We start from the raw sequence: 27,351 nt of genomic DNA on the forward strand, positions 1-27,351 counted from the left end.
TTCACGAAAATGGTTCGCTCCTACAGACAGTGATTCACATGGTGCCTTGCGAAAGTATTCGGCCCCCTTGAACTTTGCGACCTTTTGCCACATTTCAGGCTTCAAACATAAAGATATAAAACTGTATTTTTTTGGGGACACAATCATGAAGTGGAACGACATTTATTGGATATTTCAAACTTTTTTAACAAATCAAAAACTGAAAAATTGGGCGTGCAAAATTATTCAGCCCCTTTACTTTCAGTGCAGCAAACTCTCTCCAGAAGATCAGTGAGGATCTCTGAATGATCCAATGTTGACCTAAATGACTAATGATGATAAATACAATCCACCTGTGTGTAATCAAGTCTCCGTATAAATGCACCTGCACTGTGATAGTCTCAGAGGTCCGTTAAAAGCGCAGAGAGCATCATGAAGAACAAGGAACACACCAGGCAGGTCCGAGATACTGTTGTGAAGAAGTTTAAAGCTGGATTTGGATACAAAAAGATTTCCCAAGCTTTAAACATCCCAAGGAGCACTGTGCAAGTGATAATATTGAAATGGAAGGAGTATCAGACCACTGCAAATCTACCAAGACCTGGCCGTCCCTCTAAACTTTCAGCTCATACAAGGAGAAGACTGATCAGAGATGCAGCCAAGAGGCCCATGATCACTCTGGATGAACTGCAGAGATCAACAGCTGAGGTGGGAGACTCTGTCCATAGGACAACAATCAGTCGTATATTGCACAAATCTGGCCTTTATGGAAGAGTGGCAAAAAGAAAGCCATTTCTTAAAGATATCCATAAAGTGTCGTTTAAAGTTTGCCACAAGCCACCTGGGAGACACACCAAACATGTGGAAGAAGGTGCTCTGGTCAGATGAAACCAAAATTGAACTTTTTGGCAACAATGCAAAACGTTATGTTTGGCGTAAAAGCAACACAGCTGACTGAACACACCATCCCCACTGTCAAACATGGTGGTGGCAGCATCATGGTTTGGGCCTGCTTTTCTTCAGCAGGGAAGATGGTTAAAATTGATGGGAAGATGGATGGAGCCAAATACAGGACCATTCTGGAAGAAAACCTGATGGAGTCTGCAAAAGACCTGAGACTGGGACGGAGATTTGTCTTCCAACAAGACAATGATCCAAAACATAAAGCAAAATCTACAATGGAATGGTTCAAAAATAAACATATCCAGGTGGCCAAGTCAAAGTCCAGACCTGAATCCAATCGAGAATCTGTGGAAAGAACTGAAAACTGCTCTTCACAAATGCTCCCCATCCAACCTCACTGAGCTCGAGCTGTTTTGCAAGGAGGAATGGGAAAAAATGTCAGTCTCTCGATGTGCAAAACTGATAGAGACATACCCCAAGCGACTTACAGCTGTAATCGCAGCAAAAGGTGGTGCTACAAAGTATTAACTTAAGTGGGCTGAATAATTTTGCACGCCCAATTTTTCAGTTTTTGATTTGTTAAAAAAGTTTGAAATATCCAATAAATGTCGTTCCACTTCATGATTGTGTCCCACTTGTTGTTGATTCTTCACAAAAAAATACAGTTGTATATCTTTATGTTTGAAGCCTGAAATGTGGCAAAAGGTCGCAAAGTTCAAGGGGGCCGAATACTTTCGCAAGGCACTGTATATAAAGCAGGCAGACAGGCATCGAGACACTCAGTTACTGTTCGAATGAACAGTCAAATGAGCAAAATGAGTGACCTAAGCGACTCTGAGCGTGGTATGATCGTCGGTGCCAGGTGCCGGTTCAGGTATCTCAGAAACGGCTGGCCTCCTGGGCTTTTCACGCATGAGAGTGTCTAGAGAATTGTGCAACAAACAAAAAACATCCAGCCAGCGGTAGTCCTGTGGACGAGAAGCAGCTCGTTGATGAGAGGTCGAAGGACAATGGCAAGAATCATGCAAGCTAACAGGCGCGCTACAAACAGGAGTGTGAAGAATGGCATCTCGGAATGCACATCTCGTCGGTTCTTGTCACGGATGGGCTATTGCAGCAGACGACCACTCTGAAAAAACCTTGCCTTGAATCCAGGTTCCTGTTGGCAGAGTCAGGATTTGGCGTAAGAAGCATGAGTACATGGACCCATCCTGCCTGGTGTCAACGGTACAGGCTTGTGGCGGTGGTATAATGGTTTCCATGAGAAATGTTTCCATGGCCTGAAGAATTCAAGCTGTTCTGGAGGCAAAGGGGGTTCGTACCCAGTACTAGATGGGTGTACCTAATAAATACACTGACCACTGAGTATAGGTATGAGCATACGTATAAAGTGGGTGATAGAGTATGTAAATCAAATTAATACACTGAACAAACATGTGATCGCAAAATGTTCAAAGATTTTACTGAGTTACAGTTCATATAAGGAAAAAAAATCATTTTGCAGATGCTCTTTTCCAGGGCAACTTCCAGAGACTACATTTTCATACTGGTCTCCCATGGGAATTGGACCCACAACCCTGGCATTGCAAGCACCATGCTCTACCAACTGAGCCACACAGGACCTGTCAATTTAAATGAATTAATTAGGAAAAAATCTATGGATTTCACATATCTAGGAATACAGATATGCATCTGTTGGTCACAGATACCTTTTATAAAAAAGTAGAGGCGTGGATCAGAAAACACATCTCCTTCGAGTTGATCAGGCTGTTAATTGTGGAGTATTGTCCCACTCCTTTTCAATGGCTGTGCGAAGTTGCTGGATATTGGCGGGAACTGGAACACACTGTCATACACGTCGATTCAGAGCTTCACAAACATGCTTAAGGGTTGACATGTCTGGTGAACATGACGAACTGGGACATTTTCAGATTCCAGGAATTGTGTACAGATTCTTGCGACATGGAGCCAGGCATTATCGTGCTGAAACATGAGGTGATGTGCATTCAAATTGCCATTGATAAAATGCTGTTGTGTTTGTTGTCCAAAGCTTATGCCTGCTCATACAATAACCCCACCTCCACCATGGTGCACTCTGTTCATAATGTTGACATCAGCAAACCCCTCGCCCACACGACACCATACAAGCTGTCTGCCATCTGCCCAGTACAGCTGAAACTGGGATTCATCCGTGAAGAGCACACTGCTCCAGCGTGCCATTGGCCATCGAAAGTGAGCATTTGCCCACTGAAGTCGGTTACGATGCTGAACTGCAGCCAGGTCAAGACCCTAGTGAGGTCGACAAGCACGCAGATGAGTTTCCCTGAGATGGCTTTTGACAATTTGAAATTTGTCAAGAAATTCTTCAGTTGTGCAAACCCAGTTTCATCGGCTGTCCGGGTGGCTGGTCTCAGACGACATCGAAGATGAAGAAGCCGGATGTGGAGGTCCTGGGCTGGTTCCACTGCCAATTCTCTAATAACTGCTCAAGTGGACATTCATGCAGTCAGCATAACAATTGCACACCCCCTCAAAACATGAGACATCTGTGGCATTGTGTTGTGTGACAAAACTGCACATTTTAGAGTGGCCTTTTATTGTCCCTAGCACAAGGTGCACCTGTGTAATGACCATGCTGTTTAGTCAGTTTCTTGATATGCCACACCTGTCAGGTGGATGGATTATCTTGAAAAAGGAGAAATGCTCACTACAGGGATGTAAACAAACTTATGAACAACATTTGAGAACAATGAGCTTTTTGTGAGTATGTACATTTTCTGGGATCTTTTATTTCAGCTTATGAAACACGGGACCAACATTTGACATTTTACCTTTCTATATATTTTTTTGTGCCTTCGGAAAATATTCAGACTTTGTTACGTCACAACCTTATTTTAAAAAATGTATGTATGTATAAATATCCCTTGTCAATCTACACACAATACCCCATAATGACAAATCAAAAACAGGTTTTGAAAAATGTTTGAAGAAAAAAAAAAAAAATATATATATATACAGTGCCTTGCGAAAGTATTCGGCCCCCTTGAACTTTGCGAACTTTTTCCACATTTCAGGCTTCAAACATAAAGATATAAAACTGTATTTTTTTGTGAAGAATCAACAACAAGTGGGACACAATCATGAAGTGGAACGACATTTATTGGATATTTCAAACTTTTTTAACAAATCAAAAACTGAAAAATTGGGCGTGCAAAATTATTCAGCCCCCTTAAGTTAATACTTTGTAGTGCCACCTTTTGCTGCGATTACAGCTGTAAGTCGCTTGGGGTATGTCTCTATCAGTTTTGCACATCGAGAGACTGAAATTTTTTCCCATTCCTCCTTGCAAAACAGCTCAAGCTCAGTGAGGTTGGATGGAGAGCATTTGTGAACAACAGTTTTCAGTTCTTTCCACAGATTCTCGATTGGATTCAGGTCTGGACTTTGACTTGGCCATTCTAACACCTGGATATGTTTATTTTTGAACCATTCCATTGTAGATTTTGCTTTATGTTTTGGATCATTGTCTTGTTGGAAGATAAATCTCCGTCCCAGTCTCAGGTCTTTTGCAGACTCCATCAGGTTTTCTTCCAGAATGGTCCTGTATTTGGCTCCATCCATCTTCCCATCAATTTTAACCATCCTCCCTGTCCCTGCTGAAGAAAAGCAGGCCCAAACCATGATGCTGCCACCACCATGTTTGACGGTGGGGATGGTGTGTTCAGCTGTGTTGCTTTTACGCCAAACATAACGTTTTGCATTGTTGCCAAAAAGTTCAATTTTGGTTTCATCTGACCAGAGCACCTTCTTCCACATGTTTGGTGTGTCTCCCAGGTGGCTTGTGGCAAACTTTAAACAACACTTTTTATGGATATCTTTAAGAAATTGCTTTCTTCTTGCCACTCTTCCATAAAGGCCAGATTTGTGCAATATACGACTGATTGTTGTCCTATGGACAGAGTCTCCCACCTCAGCTGTAGATCTCTGCAGTTCATCCAGAGTGATCATGGGCCTCTTGGCTGCATCTCTGATCAGTCTTCTCCTTGTATGAGCTGAAAGTTTAGAGGGACGGCCAGGTCTTGGTAGATTTGCAGTGGTCTGATACTCCTTCCATTTCAATATTATCGCTTGCACAGTGCTCCTTGGGATGTTTAAAGCTTGGGAAATCTTTTTGTATCCAAATCCGGCTTTAAACTTCTTCACAACAGTATCTCGGACCTGCCTGGTGTGTTCCTTGTTCTTCATGATGCTCTCTGCGCTTTTAACGGACCTCTGAGACTATCACAGTGCAGGTGCATTTATACAGAGACTTGATTACACACAGGTGGATTGTATTTATCATCATTAGTCATTTAGGTCAACATTGGATCATTCAGAGATCCTCACTGAACTTTTGGAGAGAGTTTGCTGCACTGAAAGTAAAGGGGCTGAATAATTTTGCACGCCCAATTTTTCAGTTTTTGATTTGTTCAAAAAGTTTGAAATATCCAATAAATGTCGTTCCACTTCATGATTGTGTCCCACTTGTTGTTGATTCTTCACAAAAAAATACAGTTTTATATCTTTATGTTTGAAGCCTGAAATGTGGCAAAAGGTCGCAAAGTTCAAGGGGGCCGAATACTTTCGCAAGGCACTGTATATATATTACATTTACATAAGTATTCAGACCCTTTATTTAGTACTTTGTTGAAGCGTGCAGCAGAGATGGTTGTCCTTCTGGAAGGTTCTCCAATCTCCACAGAGGAACTCTCGAGCTCTGTCAGAGTGACCATCGGGTTCTTGGTCACCTCCCTGACCAAGGCCCTTGTCCCCCGATTGCTCAGTTTGGCTGGGTGGCCAGCTCTAGGAAGAGTCTTGGTGGTTCCAAACTACTTCCATTTAAGAATGATGGAGGCCACTGTGTTCTTGGGAACCTTCAATGCTGCAGAAATGTTTTGGTTATCCTTCCCCAGATCTGTGCCTCGACACAATCCTGTCTCTGAGCTCTACAGACAATTCCTTTGACCTCATGGCTTTGTTTTTGCTCTGACATGCACTGTCAACTGTGGGACCTTATATAGGCAGGTGTGTACCTTTCCAAATCATGTCCAATCAATTTAATTTACCACAGCTGGACTCCAATCAAGTTGTAGAAACATCTCAAGGATGATCAATGGAAACAGGATGCACATGAGCTCAATTTCGAGTGTCATAGCAAAGGGTCTGAATACTTATGTAAATAAGGTTTTTCTGTTTGATTTATTTTATCCATTTTAGAATAAGGCTGTAACAAAATGTGGAAAAGACCAAGGGGTCTGAATACTTTCCGAAGGCACTGTATATGTTTTTGTAAAAATCTTTTCCACTTGAGAATAGTGATCTCATTTATCTTAGGCCCATACACAGTACTGTATCTCTTCCCCTGGCATTTCAAAATACTGTAGTCATTCTGCCATTTTTGGGGGTGAGTGAGTGGGCCCTTAATTTGAAGAGACACACCGTTCAGTCTGAACGGTGTGTCTCTGAATGCTGAATGCTTGTCTGAATGCTGAATGCTTAACCGAGAAACAATCTGTGAAGTCCAGAAGTACGGCAGCCTCTAATCTAGTCAGTGTAGATATATAGAGCCATGTCATTCTAAGAACACATGCAGAAAGGCTCTAATGCAGTCTCTTTCAGATGTTCAGTTGACGTTTTGCCAACGTTGTTATTGCATATGACACAATGAGAGACCCAAAGCACCCTGTGTGTCCAGCGTCAACACATCATCAAAATGAACACTGATCCAATTCTCTTTTGGATCAGAATGGAGTCCCAGTCCCCAGCGTACAAAGCGCTAAGCCACATCAGCAGTGCTCTGTACATGGACTATTGATGGGTTCACTCCGGGACTCATTCAGCTCTGTTGACACTACAAATACAGTGATGCAGCCGCGGCGGCTAAGGATGCCTCTCGATGCGTCTCAAGCTTGTTTCCAAAGATAATATTAGCGCAGGATGTTTATCTTGTAAATAGACCGGATGACTGTAAAGCATACAGTATTTGCAAAGTTCAATCTGCCAAATGATTCATGGAGAAAAGCAGAAATGTCAGCAGACTAGCTATCAGACTGTCAGAGAGAGAGAGAGAGGGAGGGAAAGGGAGAGGAGAGAAGAAAGACAGATGAATGCATCTCAGATTAGTTTAAATGTAGCTAAACTGTAGCAAAGCCAATTTGCATATCCCAGGTACAGTGTTTTTCCAACGATATTTTATGTCCATTTAAGAGGTATTGATTGTCCTCTTTCTTAGTACTGTCTTATTTATTTTGTATTAAATCCACGTTAGTGTATTTTAAATGGCAGTCTGTCAAAGTGCCCACAAAACGGGCTTTCGTCTCTGACATGATTCAACAATAACACAGAGAATCATCTGTCAATCATTGATAAAATGAGGTAAAGTTAGCTAAATCCTCCTCTGAAGAGAAATTGATCATGTAATTCTGTACATTAAACAGCAATGGCCTCCTATTCTTTGAAATGTCAATAGCAGACAGCTGAGGATATCCTATACTCAGCACACAAGCTATTTTCATATGGAGATATATAGATACAACCACTAGGTGAAAAGTACCTCAGGAAAAAATGTCAAAATAATGACCTCAGTGATTGCTTTTTCCACCACCAAAAAAGAGATGGATGTAGTAGTACTGAATCCCAGCTAGCTGTCTGCACTGGCACTCCCAGTACTTCTCACAACTGGAGAACTCAGAGTGTGACTGGACCGCCACCTGCAGTGAAGCATCACGCCAGGTAGAGGCAGCAGGCTGAAGAACATTAAGTCATGAAAATATTTGTTTTTTAGACAGTGACAGATTTAATAGTGTAGTATAGTCGGTTAGGTAGAAAGGGGCTCTTACTGTGTGAGTAATGAACTGTAGCAAAGGCCTGAGAGAGTGGGCTCAGTGGGGTTGAGGTGGGCTTCTGTGGGGGTGAGACCTCCACACGAAGAAGGTACTGGTGACCCTGTCCCCTGCATGGTACATACCGGTCGATTCTCTCAAATTGATTATTTGGATAGCAGAGCACAGCTAGTCTTAGGGTTGTTGTGACTAGGGCAGTCAAATTCCATGTGATCATTTAGTCACGGTAATTAGGCTTCTCCAAGATCTAATGCTTTTGATGGTCATTAGTAGCCTACAAAACCTGCCTGGTACTCAGCACTCTATTGGCCTTCTAATCACTCTGACATCAATGCAAATGTGATTGCAAATCTAATAAAAAATTCATCATGAGAGCCCATGAGCTCATGAGTGATGGCTTCTATTAAAAAGAGGAGGATCCCATCAGCTTTCTATAGGCTAGGCCTACTTTCCTAATACTAAGCACATTGCTTCTCTTTACAACAGGAGTATAGCCTATCTGGCTAGCATGACAATGAACCACGGGGAACAGCGTTTAAGTCCATAGATTACATGTTTTTTTTTCGAGAGAGGTGTATGATAATGGTCCATTCTAAATCAAAACAAATTTCACACATATATATTATTTAGTACATGTAAAGACAAGTTTCAATCAACAGTCTGAGGGGTGACAATATTAGCCTATCACTTGTGAATGATATATATATATATGAATAATGCCCAGCTTGTGTGCAGTAAGGCAAGAAACAGCTTATGTAGCCTAGCCTATAGGCCTATATGTTTTGATAAGGTTTGCATCATAACTAAAGTGGCCAAATAAATTCTTAAAATTAAGCACATTAATCCGCTTTACAAGGGGTGTAGAGCCTAACTGGCAAGCATACGCACTATGTGAGTTTCAAGTTTGGGGAACATAATTTTCACCAAAAAATACACCTTTATAATAAAAGCATTACATGCATAATCGCATTTGCAATCACTTTTGAGAATGGTGTTTTCCCGCTAATTGATTGCATTTTGGAACATTGGCACTACTGCCGTGTGTGCATTGCTGCACTTGTAATGTGAAGAAATAGTCTAATAGTTTATCACCATTTCAAGCTAAACGTTTTGATTTGTTGCGTCAGCCTCATTGCTTAAAAAAGGTTTTTGTTGATGCTGGTGGTTGTATTCATTTGGGATCTATCGCATCCCACAAATGTCCCAGACTATGTTTGGAATATTTATTTTTCGCACAGAATACAAGAGGTCAACTTTTGTACTATGGGGGGTAGTAGATTGACATAGGCTAGTGCTTTTGCTGTTCATTAAGCCACCCATCTTGTTGGCTGATGAAAAGTAAATGTGGACAGTTCTTCCAGTATCTTCAAAATGCGCCTCTGAATTGGATAAGGACGCGCGCAGTTGCGTCCCCAATGTGTCTGTCTTCACTCGTAGCCTGTGAGAAAGACCTGATCACGTGATGGGAATTGGCTAATAAAAATGTAGCTATCTAAGAGAGCCATGCGAGTGAGAGTGGCTTCAGAGCACGCAGCCTGGAGAAGGGAATTATAATTTGTATATTCAGCCCAAGGGCACAACGTCCACTGGCCGCAAAAGTCATGGATTTTTTTTTAAGGGGAATTACGGCCACACAAAGGGGATGCTGCTGGGAAATTTGAGGTATTATCAAGTGCTTGTCAAATGTTGAATGAGAGACTGATTGTGTGCAGCCTGCTCAAAAAAACCAAAGAAGAGCTCATGCCTTTCAAATTATCATTAGAGTCGCATCATGCAGCCTTAGAATGTATTAAAAATCTAAACATATAGCCCAAGGTTTGTATCACAACTAAAGTTGCATAAATACCTCTAAATTAAGCATATAGGAGGACCTGTTTCTTTGTTAAACACTGAACACAAAATAGCCGCGTGTGCGCACTCCCTCAAATTGTTTGGAGAAAATATCCTTTCTATTTTATTCAGCTGTGTTCAATTGTTTTCTTCATACTATAAAATAATATAAAATAATGCCTTGGAATTCTAAGCAAATCTTGTCTGCTAAATGAACTAGTGTAGCCCACAGCCATATGGCATAGCCAGATCAGGACCTAACATAAGGACAACTCAGAGGATGCTATTCTGTTCTCCTGAAATAGACTACATTTTCTTCATATCATGTTTCTTTAGACCTGTCTAAAATAAATCATGGATTTATTGTGAAGGTGTAGGCTATATTACACGGGTTTATTAGACTTTTTAAAATGTAGATGTTCCAAAGGTCTGCATCAGTGGCTTGTAGGCACTACTGGCTGGCAAAATGTTACCACCAAAACTGAGTTCCAACCAGGCATTCTACATTCAAAACATGCTGTATTCAATTTTGATGTCATCATATTCAAAAGTAAATGTGTTTTTATCATTTAGTATCACCATGGCAATGGGTTTCAATAAACACTGGCTCTTATCAACCATTCTAATTCCAACATTCTACCTAATTGTTTGGTTTGATTGTGTGATGTCATCATGTCTTAATGTAGTTGTAATTTCATGCTGTCATATAAAAAAAAACATTGACCATGGAGTACAGTGACTAGATTGTATTGGGATGACATCAAATCCAAATGTTATTGTATGTTTGCCACCCAGAACCATCATGGCAGTGGCGTTTACAATCAATATACTGTACTGCCCTAGCCCGGGTTCCAGTCTGTTTCTGTTCTCTTGCTAACACGTTATGGAATTGTCATGTTTGGCATTTTAAAATTCATCACAGGACATACAGATACGTCAATATCAATCCCAGGCCTTTTTCTATCATTTTTATTTGTCCTGATGTCACAGTTGATGAAATCAGTATGTTGGTCCTCTCTGTCTTCCAATCATTGATTTAGCAGAGCTCTGCCTAAGTGCAGGTTGTCCACAGTTCACACTGCTAATGGCCTTTCACAGAGGGAGAGAGAAGAGAGAGAGAGCGAGAAGGGCAACCAGTGAAGAACAAACACCATTGTAAATACAACCCATATTTCTTTATTTTTCCTTTTGTACTTAAAATATTTGCACATCGTTACACCACTCTGTTTTAAATGTCTTTAGCATTTTGGAACTTTTGTGAGTGTAATGTTTACTGTTAATTTTTTATGATTTATTTCACTTTTGTTCGTTATTTATTTCACTTGCTTTGGCAATGTTGACATATGTTTCCCATTCCAATAAAGCCCCTTGAATCAAATTGAATTGAGAGAGCAAGTGTTATGTTGGGAGTTACGAGTCATACCAGGACATGGGTCATCTTCTTGCAGTAGGGTGCTGAATGTGAATGTAAAGCCAAGACCTCAACAGTCAGCAGTGGACCTTACTACTACGCGTAGATAGATCCCTGAAGGAAATCGTTTTGGCAGCAGAGTGTCATTGCACTGTAGGATTTTTCATCTGTGCACTTGAGCACTGAAGGTTGCTCTGACTGAGAATGTTCTGGCATTCTTCCTGTACTGTACACACAGGCACAGATAAGCAGCAACATTCTCATCTTGATAATATCATTATGTTTGTCAGCTGTACTGTCAAGATAGCAATCACTCCTCTCTTTTCTTTTAATCTTATTTTGATCTCTAATAGGCAGAACCATCTGTTGGTTAATCACATGTAGGAATTTATGTCCTGGGTCCCTCTCTGCTTGCACTCAATGCACTGTGTGTGCTTCTATTAACTCTCCAGCAACAACATGTTGGTGTGTCTGTATCTGCATTCAGCTGCATGCACTAATAAAATAATAACAATCATTTGGTAAGTGCTTATATTTGACATTGTTTCACACAAGTGTGAATTGTAAGCTTGTGTGAAATGGAAATGTGTTCATCTATAATCTATAGCGCTGTGGCATGGTGATTTTAGGTCTCTGAGGGATTCACAGACAGGCCCAGCGCTAGGTCACTCTGTTCCCTTCTCAAAGCCTGCAGTATGACTCCTCAGCCCAAGAGCATTTAAGGAAGGACTGTAGTCTGTGATGTAGTGGTGCCCATGATGACTAAGACCATTTATGATGATGAGCTCTGATTTACTGTACTGCAATGTTTTCTTGATTCTGGCAAATCAAACCCACAGTTTAAGCTGTTATGTTCCTGTGCTTCTGTCAGAGCCTTGGAGAGAAGCGTCCTGGACTTACACAGGCCACTCACAATTAAACACGATCTTGGCTGATTGATAGCAAATCCTCCAAAATAGCTGTGATTTCACCTGTGCAAATGTGTAGACTACACTACACATTCTCCAACTGCAAAGACCAGATCTGATTAGAAGTTGTAGACAAACTATAGCCAATGCCATTTCAAATTTTTATCTAGCTAGCACTGGTAAATTAATAGTTTAGTCATGGCTCCAGTGAGACGTTCTCAGCCTCTACCCCGTTAAATAGTCATTACACATCACGCTTGAATGAGGGCTTGGCTGTTATGTGGGCACTGAATAGCTGGTAACTGACCCCTCAGATGCCAACACTCATAAATCCCACTTGTAAATATAAGCAGTGCGATTGTACTCCTGAGAAGTTATCTTTTGATGAGAGAGCCTCGGCCTGTCGATGAAGGGGATGGTACCCTGTAGAACACTTGAAAAAAAGCATTACGAATAAGACTAGAACTATCTCTAGCCTGTCTGTCTCCTACTTCGGTGCTCATTGTTGATGTAAAGAATGAGCGTGGTTGGATGAGATATTGATTACTAGCAGTGGCTTGAATCCCATGAATAGACTAATGGCATTGTAGACTAGCTCTTGAGGCTAACACAAAGGACAGTCCAGTGTTCATGGTGAAATGGTAGCTCTTTTATTAGAGGACATGACAAAAGCTAGCAGATTCTCCTAGTTTCATTATTTCCATCTGAATCTGTATTTGTATTTAGTAGGGATCCTCATTAGCTAACGCCAAGGCAGTAGCTACTCTTCCTGGGGTCCAAACACATTAAGGCACTTACATTACATATAAATCAAAAGATAAAACAGTACATCATAACATTATTACACCACTACACATCTACAATACAAAAATGTATAATACCACCATACAACAATATTACAATGTACATGTGTATAGAAAGCGTATGCGAGTGTCTGTACTTTTGTATGTGTCTCTTCACAGTCCCCGCTGTTCCATAAGGGGTATTTTTTATCTGTTTAAAAAAAATCTGATTCTACTGCTTGTATCAGTTATCTTATGTGGAATAGAGTTTCATGTAGGTATGGCTCTATGTAGTACTGTGTGCCTCCCATAGTCTGTTCTGGACTTGGGGATTGTGAAGAGACCTCTGGTGGCATGTTTTGTGGGGTATGCATGAGTGTCCGTAGTTTAAATAGACAGCTCGGTGCATTCAGCTCGTCAACACTTCTTACAAAAACAAGTAGTGATGAAGTCAATCTCTCCTCCACTTTCAGCCATCTGTAGCAGATGGGTGGTTGTTTTACTGCACTTCTAGAAGAAGCTCATTGTCTGTGAAGCCTATGGCACTGTGCTGTGCCAGACAGTATTGCTGTTGGGTTGTTGGGTTTAGTAATCTCAGTCCTCAGCCCGACGCCTGCCTGCCTGCCTGCCTGCCTGCCCGCCCGCCCGCCACCCCACTCCAGGAAATGTCACATGCCAGCGTCAATAAGAGATGAGAATGGCTATTACCCCATCGCCCTGAGCTGCCCACCTCAGTCCCCACTCCTTCCACTACACATGAGGGCACTATTAGCCTGGTTGCCATCTCTGTTCAGCTATTACATTCCACTCCTTGCCACTCCTGTCATTTGTCAAGGAGTGAAATGTTAGCTAAAAACCAAGACTAGGGCACTATTACACTGTATTCCCATTTGTACAATTAGTGTGTGTGTGTGTGTGTGTGTGTGTGTGTGTGTGTGTGTGTGTGTGTGTGTGTGTGTGTGTGTGTGTGTGTGTGTGTGTGTGTGTGTGTGTGTGTGTGTGTGTGTGTGTGTGTGTGTGTGTGTGTGTGCATGTGTGTGTAAGCTTTTATGCATGCATGTGCAATGTCATAGTGTTCCATACAATGCTGCACTGTTTCTCTTATCAGTCGAGCACTGACATCTTCCAGGTCTGCTGGCTGGAAGATAGACTGTTGATTCCAAGCATCCAATTCCCCCCTTTTAGTGATGCCTCCACATCTCTTATTGTCTCGGCAAAATGGAATCTTGGCAGAAGTCACGCCGCACAATTATGATGCTAAACAAGCCGTTTGTCTCTTTGAATGACTGTCCCCATAGAAGCATCTTTGTACAACTGCTACTTGTTGTTTCCACTGAATGAGTTTGGTGAGAAATAGATCCTTCTGAAAGAACACTCTTTAGTCTTTAATTGAATGCAATGTGCTGTGATTGGGGAACAGACCCTTATGTGTGAATGTGAAACCAATGGAACGTGCCATTACAGTATTACTTGGTTGACAAAGACTAGCACAATGTCATTCTATATCAGGAAAATATACAGTATGTTTGTCTGATGCATAATAATATTATATACATAAGATGTGTTTTTCTGTTGTATACAGTACCAGTCAAAGGTTTGGACACACCTACTCATTCAAGGGTTTTTCTTCTTTTTTTCTTCTTTTTTTTCTACATTGTAGAATAATAGTGAAGACATCAAAACTATGAAATAACACATATGGAATCATGTAGTAACCAAAAAAGTGTTAAACATATCAAAATATATGTTATATTTGAGATTCTTCAAAGTAGCCACCATTTGCCTTGATAACAGTTTTGCACACTCTTGGCATTCTCTCAGCCAGCTTCACCTGGAATGCTTTTCCAACAGTCTTGAAGGAGTTCCCACATATGCTGAGCACTTCTTGGCTGCTTTTCCTTCACTCTGCGGTCCAACTCATCCCATACCATCTCAGTTCGGTTGAGGTCGGGTGATTGTGGAGGCCAGGTCATCTAATGTCCATTGCTCGTGTTTCTTGGCCCAAGCAAGTCTCTTCTTATTATTGGTGTCCTTTAGTAGTGGTTTCTTGACCATGAAGGCCTGATTCACACAGTCTCCTCTGAACAGTTGATGTTGAGATGTGTCTGTTACTTGAACTCTGTGAAGCATTTATTTGGGCTGCAATCTGAGATGCAGTAAACTCTAATGAACGTATCCTATGCAGCAGAGGTACCTCTGGGTTTTCCTTTCCTGTGGCGGTCCTCATGAGAGCCAGTTTCATCATACCCCTTGATGGTTTTTGTGACTGCACTCAAAGAAACTTTCAAAGTTCTTGAAATTTTCCGGATTGACTGAACTTCATGTAATGATGGACTGTCATTTCTCTTTAGCTGTAAATAGGGTTATCTTCTGTATACCACCCCTACCTTGTCACAACACAACTGATTGGCTCAAACGCATTAAGAAGGAAAGAAATTCCACAAATGAACTTTTAACAAGGCACACCTGTTAATTGAAATGCATTCCAGGTGACTACCTCATGAAGCTGGTTGAGAGAATGCCAAGAGTGTGCAAATCTGTCATCAAGGCAAAAAGGTGGCTACTTTGAAGAATCTCAAATATAACGTATATTTTGATTTGTTTAACACTTTTTTGGTTACTACATGATTCCATATGTGTTATTTCATAGTTTTCATGTCTTCACTATTATTCTACAATGTAGAAATAGAGAATAAAGAAAAACCCTTAAATGAGTAGGTGTGTCCAAACTTTTGACTGGAACTGTATATATATAGTAACAGAAGTGTACGGGGTGATAGGGCCCAGGTGTTTCAGAATGTCCTGCCATGATAGAGATGTAGAAGTATATAGCCTACAGTATGTTTCTAATGCAGAGTAATATATCAAATGTGTGTTTCTGCCCTATACAGTAGCAAAAGGGCGAGGACTAATACTTGTTGTGTCAATGAGTTAAATACTGCAGCCTTTGAAACCCACGTTCAGTTTTACTGATTCTCAGTGGGATTGTATCTGGGCCCAGCTGTCTCATTGTCTGGCTTCCACGTCTGTGTGGCATTAGAAGGCAATATGTCGTGTCCCTTCAGCCCAGTAAAAAGTTTGTGGGAAACAGTTTTTGGCAAAGAGTGTTTGCATACTAAGCGTCTGGAGAATATTCTAATTTTATGAGGAAATCTTTTTAAGCAGAGAGTTTGAGTGCCACTGCAGGCCCTTAAAGTACAGGAGGATTATGCAGAGCATGAGTAAATAGCAAGGAGAGTATTATGTATATAAATATTCATATTTCGTAGAAACCATTCGTGGCTACGTTTTTACTCGACAAAATCTCCTTTAGATAAGATAGTTATGAACTCTGTCTGTCTGTCTGTCTGTCTGTCTGTCTGTCTGTCTGTCTGTCTGTCTGTCTGTCTGTCTGTCTGTCTGTCTGTCTGTCTGTCTGTTTTCAGGGTGTTTCTTCACCATGGGGTCTAGACATTCCCAGTATAATCTATCACCCCTTACAGTGTGTTGTGTGTGCGTGTGCATGTGTGTGTGTGTGTGTGCGTGTGTGTGCAGGTGGACATTCCCTCCATTTCTTGATGACCTTCTTTTTGTCCAGCTCCTGATATTAATATGGATGTGCGTACCCCCCCCCATCCTTTAATTGTGCACTGCAGGTGACCTGGTCTCCCGGGCCATGCACCACCTCCAGCCGCTGCATGTGAAGAACCACAGCAACGGGACGCCCATCCACCAGAAGAGCAGCTCAGTACACTGGGAGCCTGAGGCGCTCTATACCCTCTGCTACTTCATGCACTGTCCCCAGATGGAGTGGGAGAACCCCAACGTAGAACCCTCCAAGGTTACCCTGCAGACAGAGAGGTAACACGCACACACAGAAACAAACACAAACCAGCAGGAACACAGTGACGGACACACTCACACACCTCATGGGATATACGGGTATTCAAAGTATTCACATTTTGTTACGTTACAGCCTTACTCTAAAATTGATAAAATAAATAAAAAATTATTCAGCAATCTACACACAATACCCCACAATGGCAAATTATGCAAATGCATAAACAACATAAATACCTTATTTACAGTATTATTCAGACCCTTTGCTATGATACTCGTAATTGAGCAGGATTGTGTCGAGGCAGAAGGGTACAAAAATGATTCGGCAGCATTGAAGGTCCCCAAGGACGCAGTGGTCTCCATCATTCCTAAATGGAAGAAGTTTGGAACCACCAAGACCCTTCCTAGAGCTGGCCAAACTGAGCAATCGGGGCAGAAGGGCCTTTGTCAGGGTGATGATCAAGAACCTGATGGTCACTCTGATAGAGCTTGAGAGTTCCTCTGTGGAGATTGGAGAACCTTCCAGAAGGACAACCATCTCTACAGCACTCTACCAATCAGGCCTTTATGGTAGGGTGGCCAGAAGGAAGCCACTTCTCAGTAAAAGGCACATGACTTGGAGTTTGCCAAAAGCCACCTAAAGACTCTCAGACCATGAGAAACAAGATTCTCTGGTCTAATGAAACCAAGATTACTCTTTGGCCTGAATGCTAAGCATCACATCTGGAGGAAACATGGCACCATCCCTACGGTGATGCATGGTGGTGGCAGCATCATGCTGTGGGGTTGTTTTTCAGCGGTAAGGACTGGGAGACTAGTCAGGATCGACACAAAGATGAACAGAGCAAAGTACAGAGCGATCCTTGATGAAAACCTGCTCCAGAGCACTCGGGATCTTAGACTGGGGCGATGGTTCACCTTCCAACAGGACAACGACCCTAAGCACACAGCCAAGACAGCGCAGGAGTGGCTTCGGGACAAGACTCTGAAAATCCTTGTGTGGCTCAGCCAGAGCCCGGACTTGAACCCGATTGAACATCTCTGGAGGGACCTGAAAATAGCTGGGCAACAATGCTCCCCATCCAACCTGACAGAGCTTGAGAGGATCTGCAGAGAAGAATGGGAGAAACTTCCCAAACACAGGTGTATCAAGCTTGTAGCGTCATACCCAAGAAGACTCGAGGCAGTAATCACTGCCAAAGGTGCTTCAACCAAAGTACTAAGTAAAGGGTCTGAATATTTATGTAAATGTGGTATTTCCGTTTTTATTTTTAATAAATTAGAAAACATTTCTAAAATCCTGTTTTTGCTTTGTCATTATGAAGTATTGTGTGTAGATGGGGGGGGGGGGTATTTAATCCATTTTAGAATAAGGCTGTAACGTAACAAAATGTGGAAAAAGTCAAGGGATCTGAATACTTTCCGAATGCGCTGTACATGGGCTGTTATGTTGATGGTGTCGATAGACAGTTAGGATTCACATTCATCCATTCATCAGACGGGTAAGACACAAATGTCATGGTAGTACTTTCATTCTGTCGTGAACCAAAGCCATTCTGAAGTACTCGACACACGCCTCCTGCATTTAGCTTTCACAGTGAGCCTCAAGTCTCCCACATCCCTTAACCAGATGTTTTCCTATAGAGGAAAAATATTTAAATGGAATCAATTGACAGCTTGTTAATGTACAATAAGCCCTAACAATCACATGCAGGGGGAATCAGCAGGACATTATTATTGAAACACGTATGGCTTTACTAAATTGCTCTCACGGACATAGTCATTACATTTCAATACAAGTTATAGGCTGTATGGAGTCCATGTTTTAGAATGCTATTATGCGTTACCCAACATTTCCATGATGTCGATTCTGAGATCCCTCCTATACCTTAGACTTTGGTGTACTCTTAAAATGGCAAAACAGCTATCTATAGCTGTCTATCTACACTGTTCATATTTACACTGGCTTGGAGTTTTTCCTGGCCAGGTCACCTGGTGAGGAAATGCTCCTATACATTATATAACCTCACAGGACCAGAATGTCCTGAGGATATGAGGAAACCTCCGTCAGGGGAAGTGGAAATGGGTGAATAAGCTGACAGTTGATGCAGAGCAGGCCTCCTCCGGGGCTCTACACTTTACAGCCCTGTAATGGAGAACTAACTGCTAATGTGTCTTCCAGGTCTCCTTCCCCAGTCTGCTTCAGCTCTGAGCACCACAAAGAAAGGTTCCTAATGAACAGATTTGTAGAGCAGAATTGGGAAAGCTGCGTGATTCCAATCGTGTTTTAAAACCTTGCCTAGGTCTACACTTAATTGGAAATCTTCAAAGAGAATGGTCGGAAACACGTCTTAAAGCTAGCCTGTGAACTATGTCTGAGCTTTTCTGTTGGTTTTGTAGTGGAATATATTGGCCGATAAAATATACACTACTTCATGATGTGGTGTTGTGCCTTTTGAAACGTTGGTACAGATTGTGTCATAGTGCCTCAAGGTCACATGTTTCCCAGGACTTTGAAGGGAGTCATTTATATTTGCATGTGTGCAGTGATGAAAATTTGAATAATTAAATAGCAGGATTCTCCCTCAGGCTAGAATACTACTGATGAATGACAGACTGATTATAAGTGACAAATATATGACAGATGTACAGTGCCATTCGGAAAGTATTCAGACCCCTTCACTTTTTCCACAGCCTTATTCTTAAATGGATTAAGTAAATAAAAATCATCAGCAATCTACACACAATACCCCATAATGACTTAGCAAAAATAGTTTTTTAGAATGTTTTGCTAATTTGTTAAAAATAAAAAACAGAAATACCTGATTTACATAAGTATTCAGACCCTTTGCTATGAGACTCAAAATTGAGCTCAGATGCTTCCTGTTTCCATTGATTATTGATTATTAAAATTGGATTATTAAAATTTCTAAAATCCTGTTGTTGCTTTGTCATTATAGGGTATTGTAGGTAGATTTATGAGGAGAAAAAACAACAATTGAATCAATTTTAAATAAGGCTGTAACCTACCAATATATGGAAAAAGTCAAGGTGTCTGAATACTTTCCCGAAGGCACTGTACATGTAGGAGCGAAGCTGCGGCTGGACATTCAAGGCATTGAGCTATCTTGTGTGAGATAATATGCAGTGATCTAGAGTCACATCAGCATTGTTCAATATTAACATTACATGTATATTCATATTCATATTAATAGTAATAATGTCTATGACTGACAGGTGCACATACATATTCATATGTTTCTCCATCCTCTAAAGAACAAATACAGTTCAATGGGAACCAGCTGTTAGGGTCTCTGAATAAAGGAGTAGCATAACTGTGCTCCAAGACACTGATCTAAAGTCACTTTTAAATGACAATGGTTAGAATGTCAGATTTGTGTAAGCTAAGCAGATCCTAGATCTAAACCAGGACAACTTTTACCTGTACCAGTCAGCCCATAGTTGATATTGATGACTCCTGTGTGTGTGTGTGTGTGTGTGTGTGTGTGTGTGTGTGTGTGTGTGTGTGTGTGTGTGTGTGTGTGTGTGTGTGTGTGTGTGTGTGTGTGGGCGGGCGGGCGGGCGGGCGCGTCCGTGCGTGTGTATGTGTCTGCAGGCCTTTCCTAGTGCTGCCTCCCCTGATGGAGTGGATCAGGGTGTCGGTGGCTCAAGCCGAGCATCGCCGCAGCTTCTCAGTGGACAGTGACGACATCCGGCAGGCCGCCAGGCTGCTACTGCCAGGGGTGGACTGTGAACCACGCCAGCTCAAGTACGGCATGGAAACACACACACATGGCACGCAGGCTCGATACACCCACACTCAACAATAGGAACTCTAACAGACACATGCACACACACTACCACGGATGGACCCATGTGCACGCTCACACACACACATGCACACACACACACACACACATACACACGCACTCTAACACACACACACACCTCTCATACAGTTGTTATTTGTCCTCACATTGACACAAGTCATTTAACACACAAATAATTTCTGTCCAGAATCATTGATTTCCTTTCCTGTGATTTCCCTACCAGGACGGATGACTGTTTCTGTGCTTCCCGCAAGCTGGATGCAGCCTCTACAGAGGCTAAGTTCCTCCAGGACCTGGGCTTCCGTATGCTCAACTGTGGCCGGACCGACCTGGTGAAACAGGCTGTCAATCTGCTGGGGCCTGACGGCATCAACAGCATGAGTGAACAGGTTAGTTAGACACACATACACACACACACACACACACATGCACAAATGCATGCATGCACGCGCGCCTGCACACACACACACGCACACTGCCTGGGGAACAGAACATAGAGCAGACATAACGCAAAACCAAGCAGACACCTTGCAGGCAGGCAAGCACTGGCAAAGATGCTTACACACACAAACGCACGCACCCCTTCGGCCTCATATACACATGGATGGATGCCCACGCCCACAACCACCCACCCATGTTCTCAACTCAATTTGACCTGCCACTTTTTTTCTGCTCTGTGGTAAACGTGTGAAACTCAGTATTGCCCACTCTCTCCTACACACATCAGTCCATTGGGACAACACACACACACACAGCTACGTCTTACTATACTTGTGAGGACTTTTTGTGGACCTAAAATTGATTCCCATTCAAAATCCTATTTCCCCTAATCCCTAACTCTAAATTTAACCCTAATCCTGCCCAACTCATTGTTGAACCTTTAACCTGTATTTTTGCTGCTGGTGTTTTCTCTAAGATTTGGAAAGCGGCACATGTCCTCCCCCTGAATAAAGGCCGGAGATCCTTCTGATTTACATAATTACTGCTGAAAGTTATCTTGCTTAGCCAAGGTACTAGAATCCCTGACCCAGCTAAGAATTTTTTTACCTTCTCACTCTATTCTAAATATGCGTCTAGTCTGGTTTTAGATTATGTGTTGAATTGGCTAGATTATAAAAAACATTGTACTGCCCTATTTATAGACCTTTCCAAAGAATTCGACACCATTGACAATTCCCTACTCATTCAAAAAGTTTTTGAAATGGGCCTGGACAAGGAATCGTGCAAATGGTTTAAGAGCATTCTAACAGACAGGACACAAAGTGTGCTTTCTGATGGGGTCAATTCTATTTCCTCAATATTACGAAAAGTGTACCGCAGGGGTCGGTATTGAGACCCGTTCTCTTTACTATTGATATAAATAATATTGGTCTATGTATTAAATCCTGTAATATTTATCTGTATGCAGACGATACGTTTATGTATACCATTGTTCTAACTGTAGACAAGGCATTGTTAGAGCTGCAATCTGATTTTGTTGCATTACAGAAATCCCTACTTAATGCGGGCAAAACTAAATATTGTTCTCTAATTCATGGCACTCACAACGAGTGAGTTCCCGCCCAAAAATATCTCGGTGTCTGGATTGATAAAGATTTAACATTTAAAAAACATGCTCACGAGCGAGTTAAAAAGCTAAGATATAAAGTGGGCTTCTGTTTTAAGAATAGATCTTGCCTCACCATGAACAGCAGGGTAAGTTTTAATACATATCACTGCTTCCTGTATCAGAAGGTGAGCTGGACCTCACTAAAGTCCCGTAGAACCCTTCATTACTCCATTCTTGTTTACAAAGCTCTGCTCAACAAGCTTCCAACATAAACTATATATAGAAAAGTATGTGGACACCTCTTCAAATTAGTGGATTTGGCTATTTTAGCCACAGCTGTTGCTGACAGGTGTATACAATTGAGCACACAGCCATGCAATCTACATAGACAAACATTGGCAGTAGAATGGCCTTACTGAAGACCTCAGTGACTTTCAACTTGGCACCGTCATACGATGCCACCTTTCCAACAAGTCAGTTTATAAAATGTATGTCCTGCTAGAGCAGCCCTGGTCAACTATAAGTGCTGTTATTGTGAAGTGGAAAAGTCTAGGAGCAACAACGACTCAGCCGCGAAGTGGCCACCCAAGTAGGCCACCCAAGCTAACAGAATGGGACTGCTGAGTGCTGAAGCGCGTAGAGAGCAAAAATTGTCTGTCCTCGGTTGTAACACTCACGGTCGAGTTCCAAACTGCCTCTGGAAGCAATGTCAGCACAAGAACTGTTTGTCGGGAGCTTCGTGAAATGGGTTTCCATAGCCGAGCACCCGCACACAAGCCTAAGATTACCAGACACAATGCTAAGTATTGGCTGGAGTGGTGTAAAGCTCGCCACCATTGGATTCTGGAGAAGTAGAAACGCGTTCTCTGGAGTGATGAATCACGCTTCACCATCTGGCAGTCCAACAGACGAATCTGAGTTTGGGGGATGCCAGGAGAACGCTACCTGCCCGACTGCATAGTGCCAACTGTAAAGTTTGGTTGAGGAGGAATAATGGTCTTGGACTGTTTTTCATGGTTCAGGTGAGGCACCTTAGTTCCAGTGAAGGGAAATTATCTATTTTGATTTATTTTTTGTAACCCCTTTTTCTCCCCAATTGGTAGTTACAGTCTTGTCCAATCGCTGCCACCCTCGTACGGACTCAGGAGAGGCCAAGGTCGAGAGCCGTGCATCCTCCGAAATACGACCCTGCCAAGCCACACTTCTTCTTGACACACTGCTCACTTAACCCGGAATCCAGCCGCACCAATGTGTCGGAGGAAACACCGTCCAACTGGTGACCGTGTCAGCGTGCATTGCGCCCGGCCCGCCACAGGGGTTGCTATAGCGCGATGGGACAGGAACATCCCTGCCGGCCAAACCCTCCCCTAACCCGGACGACACTAGGACAATTGTGTGCCGCCCCAATGGTAACCCAGTCATGGCTTTACTGTGACACAGCCCTGGATCGCACCCAGATCTGTAGTGACGCCTCTAGCACTATGATGCAGTGCCTTAGACCACTGTGCCACTCGGGAGGCCCGTGAAGGGAAATCTTAACACTACAGCAAAGAATTAGATTTTAGAGAAATCTGTGCTTGCAAGTTTGTGGCAACAGTTTGGGGAAGGCCCTTTCCTGTTTCAGCATGACAATGCCCCCAGGCACAAAGCGAGGTCCACACAGAAATGGTTTGTCGAGATCGGTGAGGAAGCATTTGCCTGGCCTGCACAGAGCCTTGACCTCAACCCCATCAAATTACTTTGGGATGAATTAGAACACCAACTGCGAGCCAGGCCTAAGCGCCCAACATCAGTGCCAATCTCACTAATGCTCTTGTGGCTGAATGGCAGCAAGTCCCCACAGCAATGTTCCAACATCTAGTGGAAAGCCTTCACGGAAGAGTGGAGGCTGTTAGCAGCAAAGGGGAGACCAACTACATATTAATGCCCATATTTTTGGAATGAAACGAGAAGGTGCCCACATACTTTTGGTTATGTAGTGTATCTCACTTCGCTGTTGAAATATAAAAATATGTTTGCAGGGTTGGTTAACTTACCCCCTGGATTAACTCTTGAGATCTCGCTTGTCTCCACAAAGTTGGTCAATCCGCCTTTAGTTTTAAGGCACCACAGTTAGGGAATACTTTACAAAACAAATTACACCGGGATTCCCGGTGCCGATAGGGCAGTTTTAAACTCTGTTGTTACATTTAATTGAAGTATGCAATTGTTTCAATTGACTATTATTACTTGTTGTAATAACCTGATGTAATATACTTACAGTTGAAGTCAGAAGTTTACATACACTTAGGTTGGAGTCATTAAAACTCGATTTTCAACCACTCCACAAATTTCTTGTTAACAAACTATAGTTTTGGCACGTTGGTTAGGACATCTACTTTGTGCATGACACAATACATTTTTTCCAACAATTGTTTACAGACAAATTATTTAACTTCTAATTCACTGTATCACAATTCCAGTGGGTCAGACGTTTATATACACTAAGTTGACTGTGCCTTTAAACAGCTTGGAAAATTCCAGAAAATGATGTCATGGCTTTAGAAGCTTCTGATAGTCTAATTGACATCATTTGAGTCAATTGGAGGTGTACCTGTGGATGTATTTCAATGCCTACCTTAAAACTCAGTGCCTCTTTGCTTGACATCATGGAAAAATCAAAGAAATCAGCCAAGACCTCAGAAAAAAATTGTAGACCTCCACAAGTCTGGTTCATCCAGGGGAGCAATTTCCAAACGCCTGAAGGTGCCACGTTCATCTGTACAAACAATAGTACGCAAGTATAAACACCATGGGACCACCAGCCGTCATACCACTCAGGAAGGAGACACGTTCTGTCTCCTAGAGATGAATGTAGTTTGGTGCAAAAAGTTCAAATCAATCCCAGAACAACAGCAAAGGCCCTTGTGAAGATGATGGAGGAAACAGGCACAAAAGTATCTATATCCACAGTAAAACAAGTGTCATGTACTGTCATGTTGTGTCTTGTTTCTGTCCTTTCCCTTCACCCTGTCTCCCTCTGCTGGTCGTTGTTAGGTTACCTTTTCTCCCCCTCTTTCCCCCAGCTGTGCCTTGTCTCCTCCTAACTACCTCGTCACCCCTTTTCCCACCTGTTCCCTTTTTCCCTATGATTAGTCCTCTATATCTCTCTCTGTTTCTGCTCCTGTCTTTGTCGGATTCTTGTTTGTGTTGTTCATGCCTGAACCAGACTATCGTCATGTTTGCTGCAACCTTGTCCTGTCCTGTCGGAACCTGCAGGTCCATCTGAGCCTACGTTTTGTTTTGTTATTAAAGAAGCTCTGTTTACGTTAATTCGCTTTTGGGTCCTCATTCACGCACCGTAACAGAAGAATCCGACCAAGAATGGACCCAGCGACTTCGGATCCTCTCCACTCAGCCGTCGAGATCCAGGGAGCGATGCTAGGCAGACACAAGCAGGAATTGTCTGCTGCTCGACATGCCGTTGAGACCCTGGCCACCCAAGTCTCCAACCTCACAGAACAGGTTCACCATCTCCGCCTCGATCCACCGGCCACTTCCAGGGCTTTCGAATCTCCGGAGCCCAGAATCAATAACCCGCCGTGTTACTCTGGGGAGCCCACTGAATGCCGCTCGTTCCTCACCCAGTGTGATATTGTGTTTTCTCTCCAGCCCAACACTTACTCCAGGAGCACTGCTCGTGTCGCCTACGTCATATCTCTCCTTACTGGACGGGCTCGTGAGTGGGGCACGGCAATCTGGGAGGCAAGGGCTGAGTGTACTAACCAGTATCAGGACTTTAAGGAGGAGATGATACGGGTTTTTGATCGATCTGTTTTTGGGGAGGAGGCTTCCAGGGCCCTGTCTTCCCTATGTCAGGGTAATCGATCCATAACAGACTACTCTATTGAGTTTCGCACTCTTGCTGCCTCCAGTGGCTGGAACGAGCCGGCTTTGCTCGCTCGTTTTCTGGAGGGTCTCCGCGCAGAGGTAAAGGATGAGATTCTCTCCCGGGAGGTTCCTTCCAGCGTGGATTCCTTGATTGAACTCGCTATTCGCATTGAGCGACGGGTTGATCTTCGTCACCGAGCTCGTGGAAAGGAGCTCGCGTTCTCCGTTGCCCCCCTCTCTGCATCACTACCATCTTCCTCTGCCGGCTCGGGTGCTGAGCCTATGCAGCTGGGAGGTATCCGCATCTCGACTAAGGAGAGGGAACGGAGAATCACCAACCTCCTCTGTCTCTATTGCGGTTCCGCTGGTCATTTTGTCACTTCATGTCCAGTAAAAGCCAGAGCTCATCAGTAAGCGGAGGGCTACTGGTGAGCGCTACTACTCCTGTCTCTCCTTCAAGATCCTGCACTACCTTGTCGGTCCATCTACGCTGGACCGGTTCGTCAGCTTCCTGCAGTGCCTTAATAGACTCTGGGGCGGAGGGCTGTTTTATGGACGAGACCTGGGCTCGGGAACATGACATTCCTCTCAGACAGTTAAGGGAGTCCACGGCCTTGTTCGCCCTGGATGGTAGTCCTCTCCCCAGGATTCAGCGTGAGACGCTACCTTTAACCCTCACTGTTTCTGGTAATCATAGCGAAACCATTTCTTTTTTAATTTTTCGTTCACCTTTTACACCTGTTGTTTTGGGCCATCCCTGGCTAGTTTGTCATAATCCTTCCATTAATTGGTCTAGTAATTCTATCCTCTCCTGGAACGTCTCTTGTCATGTGAAATGTTTAATGTCTGCTATCCCTCCTGTTTCCTCTGTCTCTTCTTCACAGGAGGAGCCTGGTGATTTGACAGGGGTGCCGGAGGAATATCACGATCTGCGCACGGTGTTCAGTCGGTCCAGGGCCACCTCTCTTCCTCCACACCGGTCGTATGATTGTAGTATTGATCTCCTTCCGGGAACCACTCCCCCCCGGGGTAGACTATACTCTCTGTCGGCTCCCGAACGTAAGGCTCTCGAAGATTATTTGTCTGTAGCTCTTGCCGCCGGTACCATAGTCCCCTCCTCCTCTCCCGCCGGAGCGGGGTTTTTTTTTGTTAAGAAGAAGGACGGGTCCCTGCGCCCCTGCATAGATTATCGAGGGCTGAATGACATAACAGTGAAGAATCGTTATCCGCTTCCTCTTATGTCTTCAGCCTTCGAGATCCTGCAGGGAGCCAGGTTTTTCACTAAGTTGGACCTTCGTAACGCTTACCATCTCGTGCGCATCAGGGAGGGGGACGAGTGGAAGACAGCGTTTAACACTCCGTTAGGGCACTTTGAATACCGGGTTCTTCCTTTCGGCCTCGCTAACGCTCCAGCTGTCTTTCAGGCATTAGTCAATGATGTCCTGAGAGACATGCTGAACATCTTTGTTTTCGTTTACCTTGACGATATCCTGATTTTTTCACCGTCACTCCAGATTCATGTTCAGCACGTTCGACGTGTCCTCCAGCGCCTTTTAGAGAATTGTCTTTTTGTGAAGGCTGAGAAGTGC

General features: G+C 43.1%; 1 protein-coding gene across 2 annotated transcripts in view; it reads left to right on the forward strand.

The window, feature by feature from the left end:
* abtb3b (ankyrin repeat and BTB domain containing 3b) overlaps positions 1-27,351 on the forward strand; it is a 140,873-nt gene that overhangs the window by 88,767 nt on the left and 24,755 nt on the right. For both annotated transcript variants that reach the window (XM_036977566.2, XM_036977555.2), the window contains exons 3-5: positions 16,330-16,534; positions 20,130-20,282; positions 20,567-20,732. In XM_036977566.2, the coding sequence (XP_036833461.1) occupies positions 16,330-16,534; positions 20,130-20,282; positions 20,567-20,732 (524 nt within the window). The remainder of the gene's footprint in view (positions 1-16,329; positions 16,535-20,129; positions 20,283-20,566; positions 20,733-27,351) is intronic.

This window comes from Oncorhynchus mykiss, chromosome 1 (genome assembly GCF_057628025.1).
Source record: "Oncorhynchus mykiss isolate SJ-2025 chromosome 1, ASM5762802v1, whole genome shotgun sequence".
In the NCBI taxonomy this organism is placed as follows: domain Eukaryota; kingdom Metazoa; phylum Chordata; class Actinopteri; order Salmoniformes; family Salmonidae; genus Oncorhynchus; species Oncorhynchus mykiss.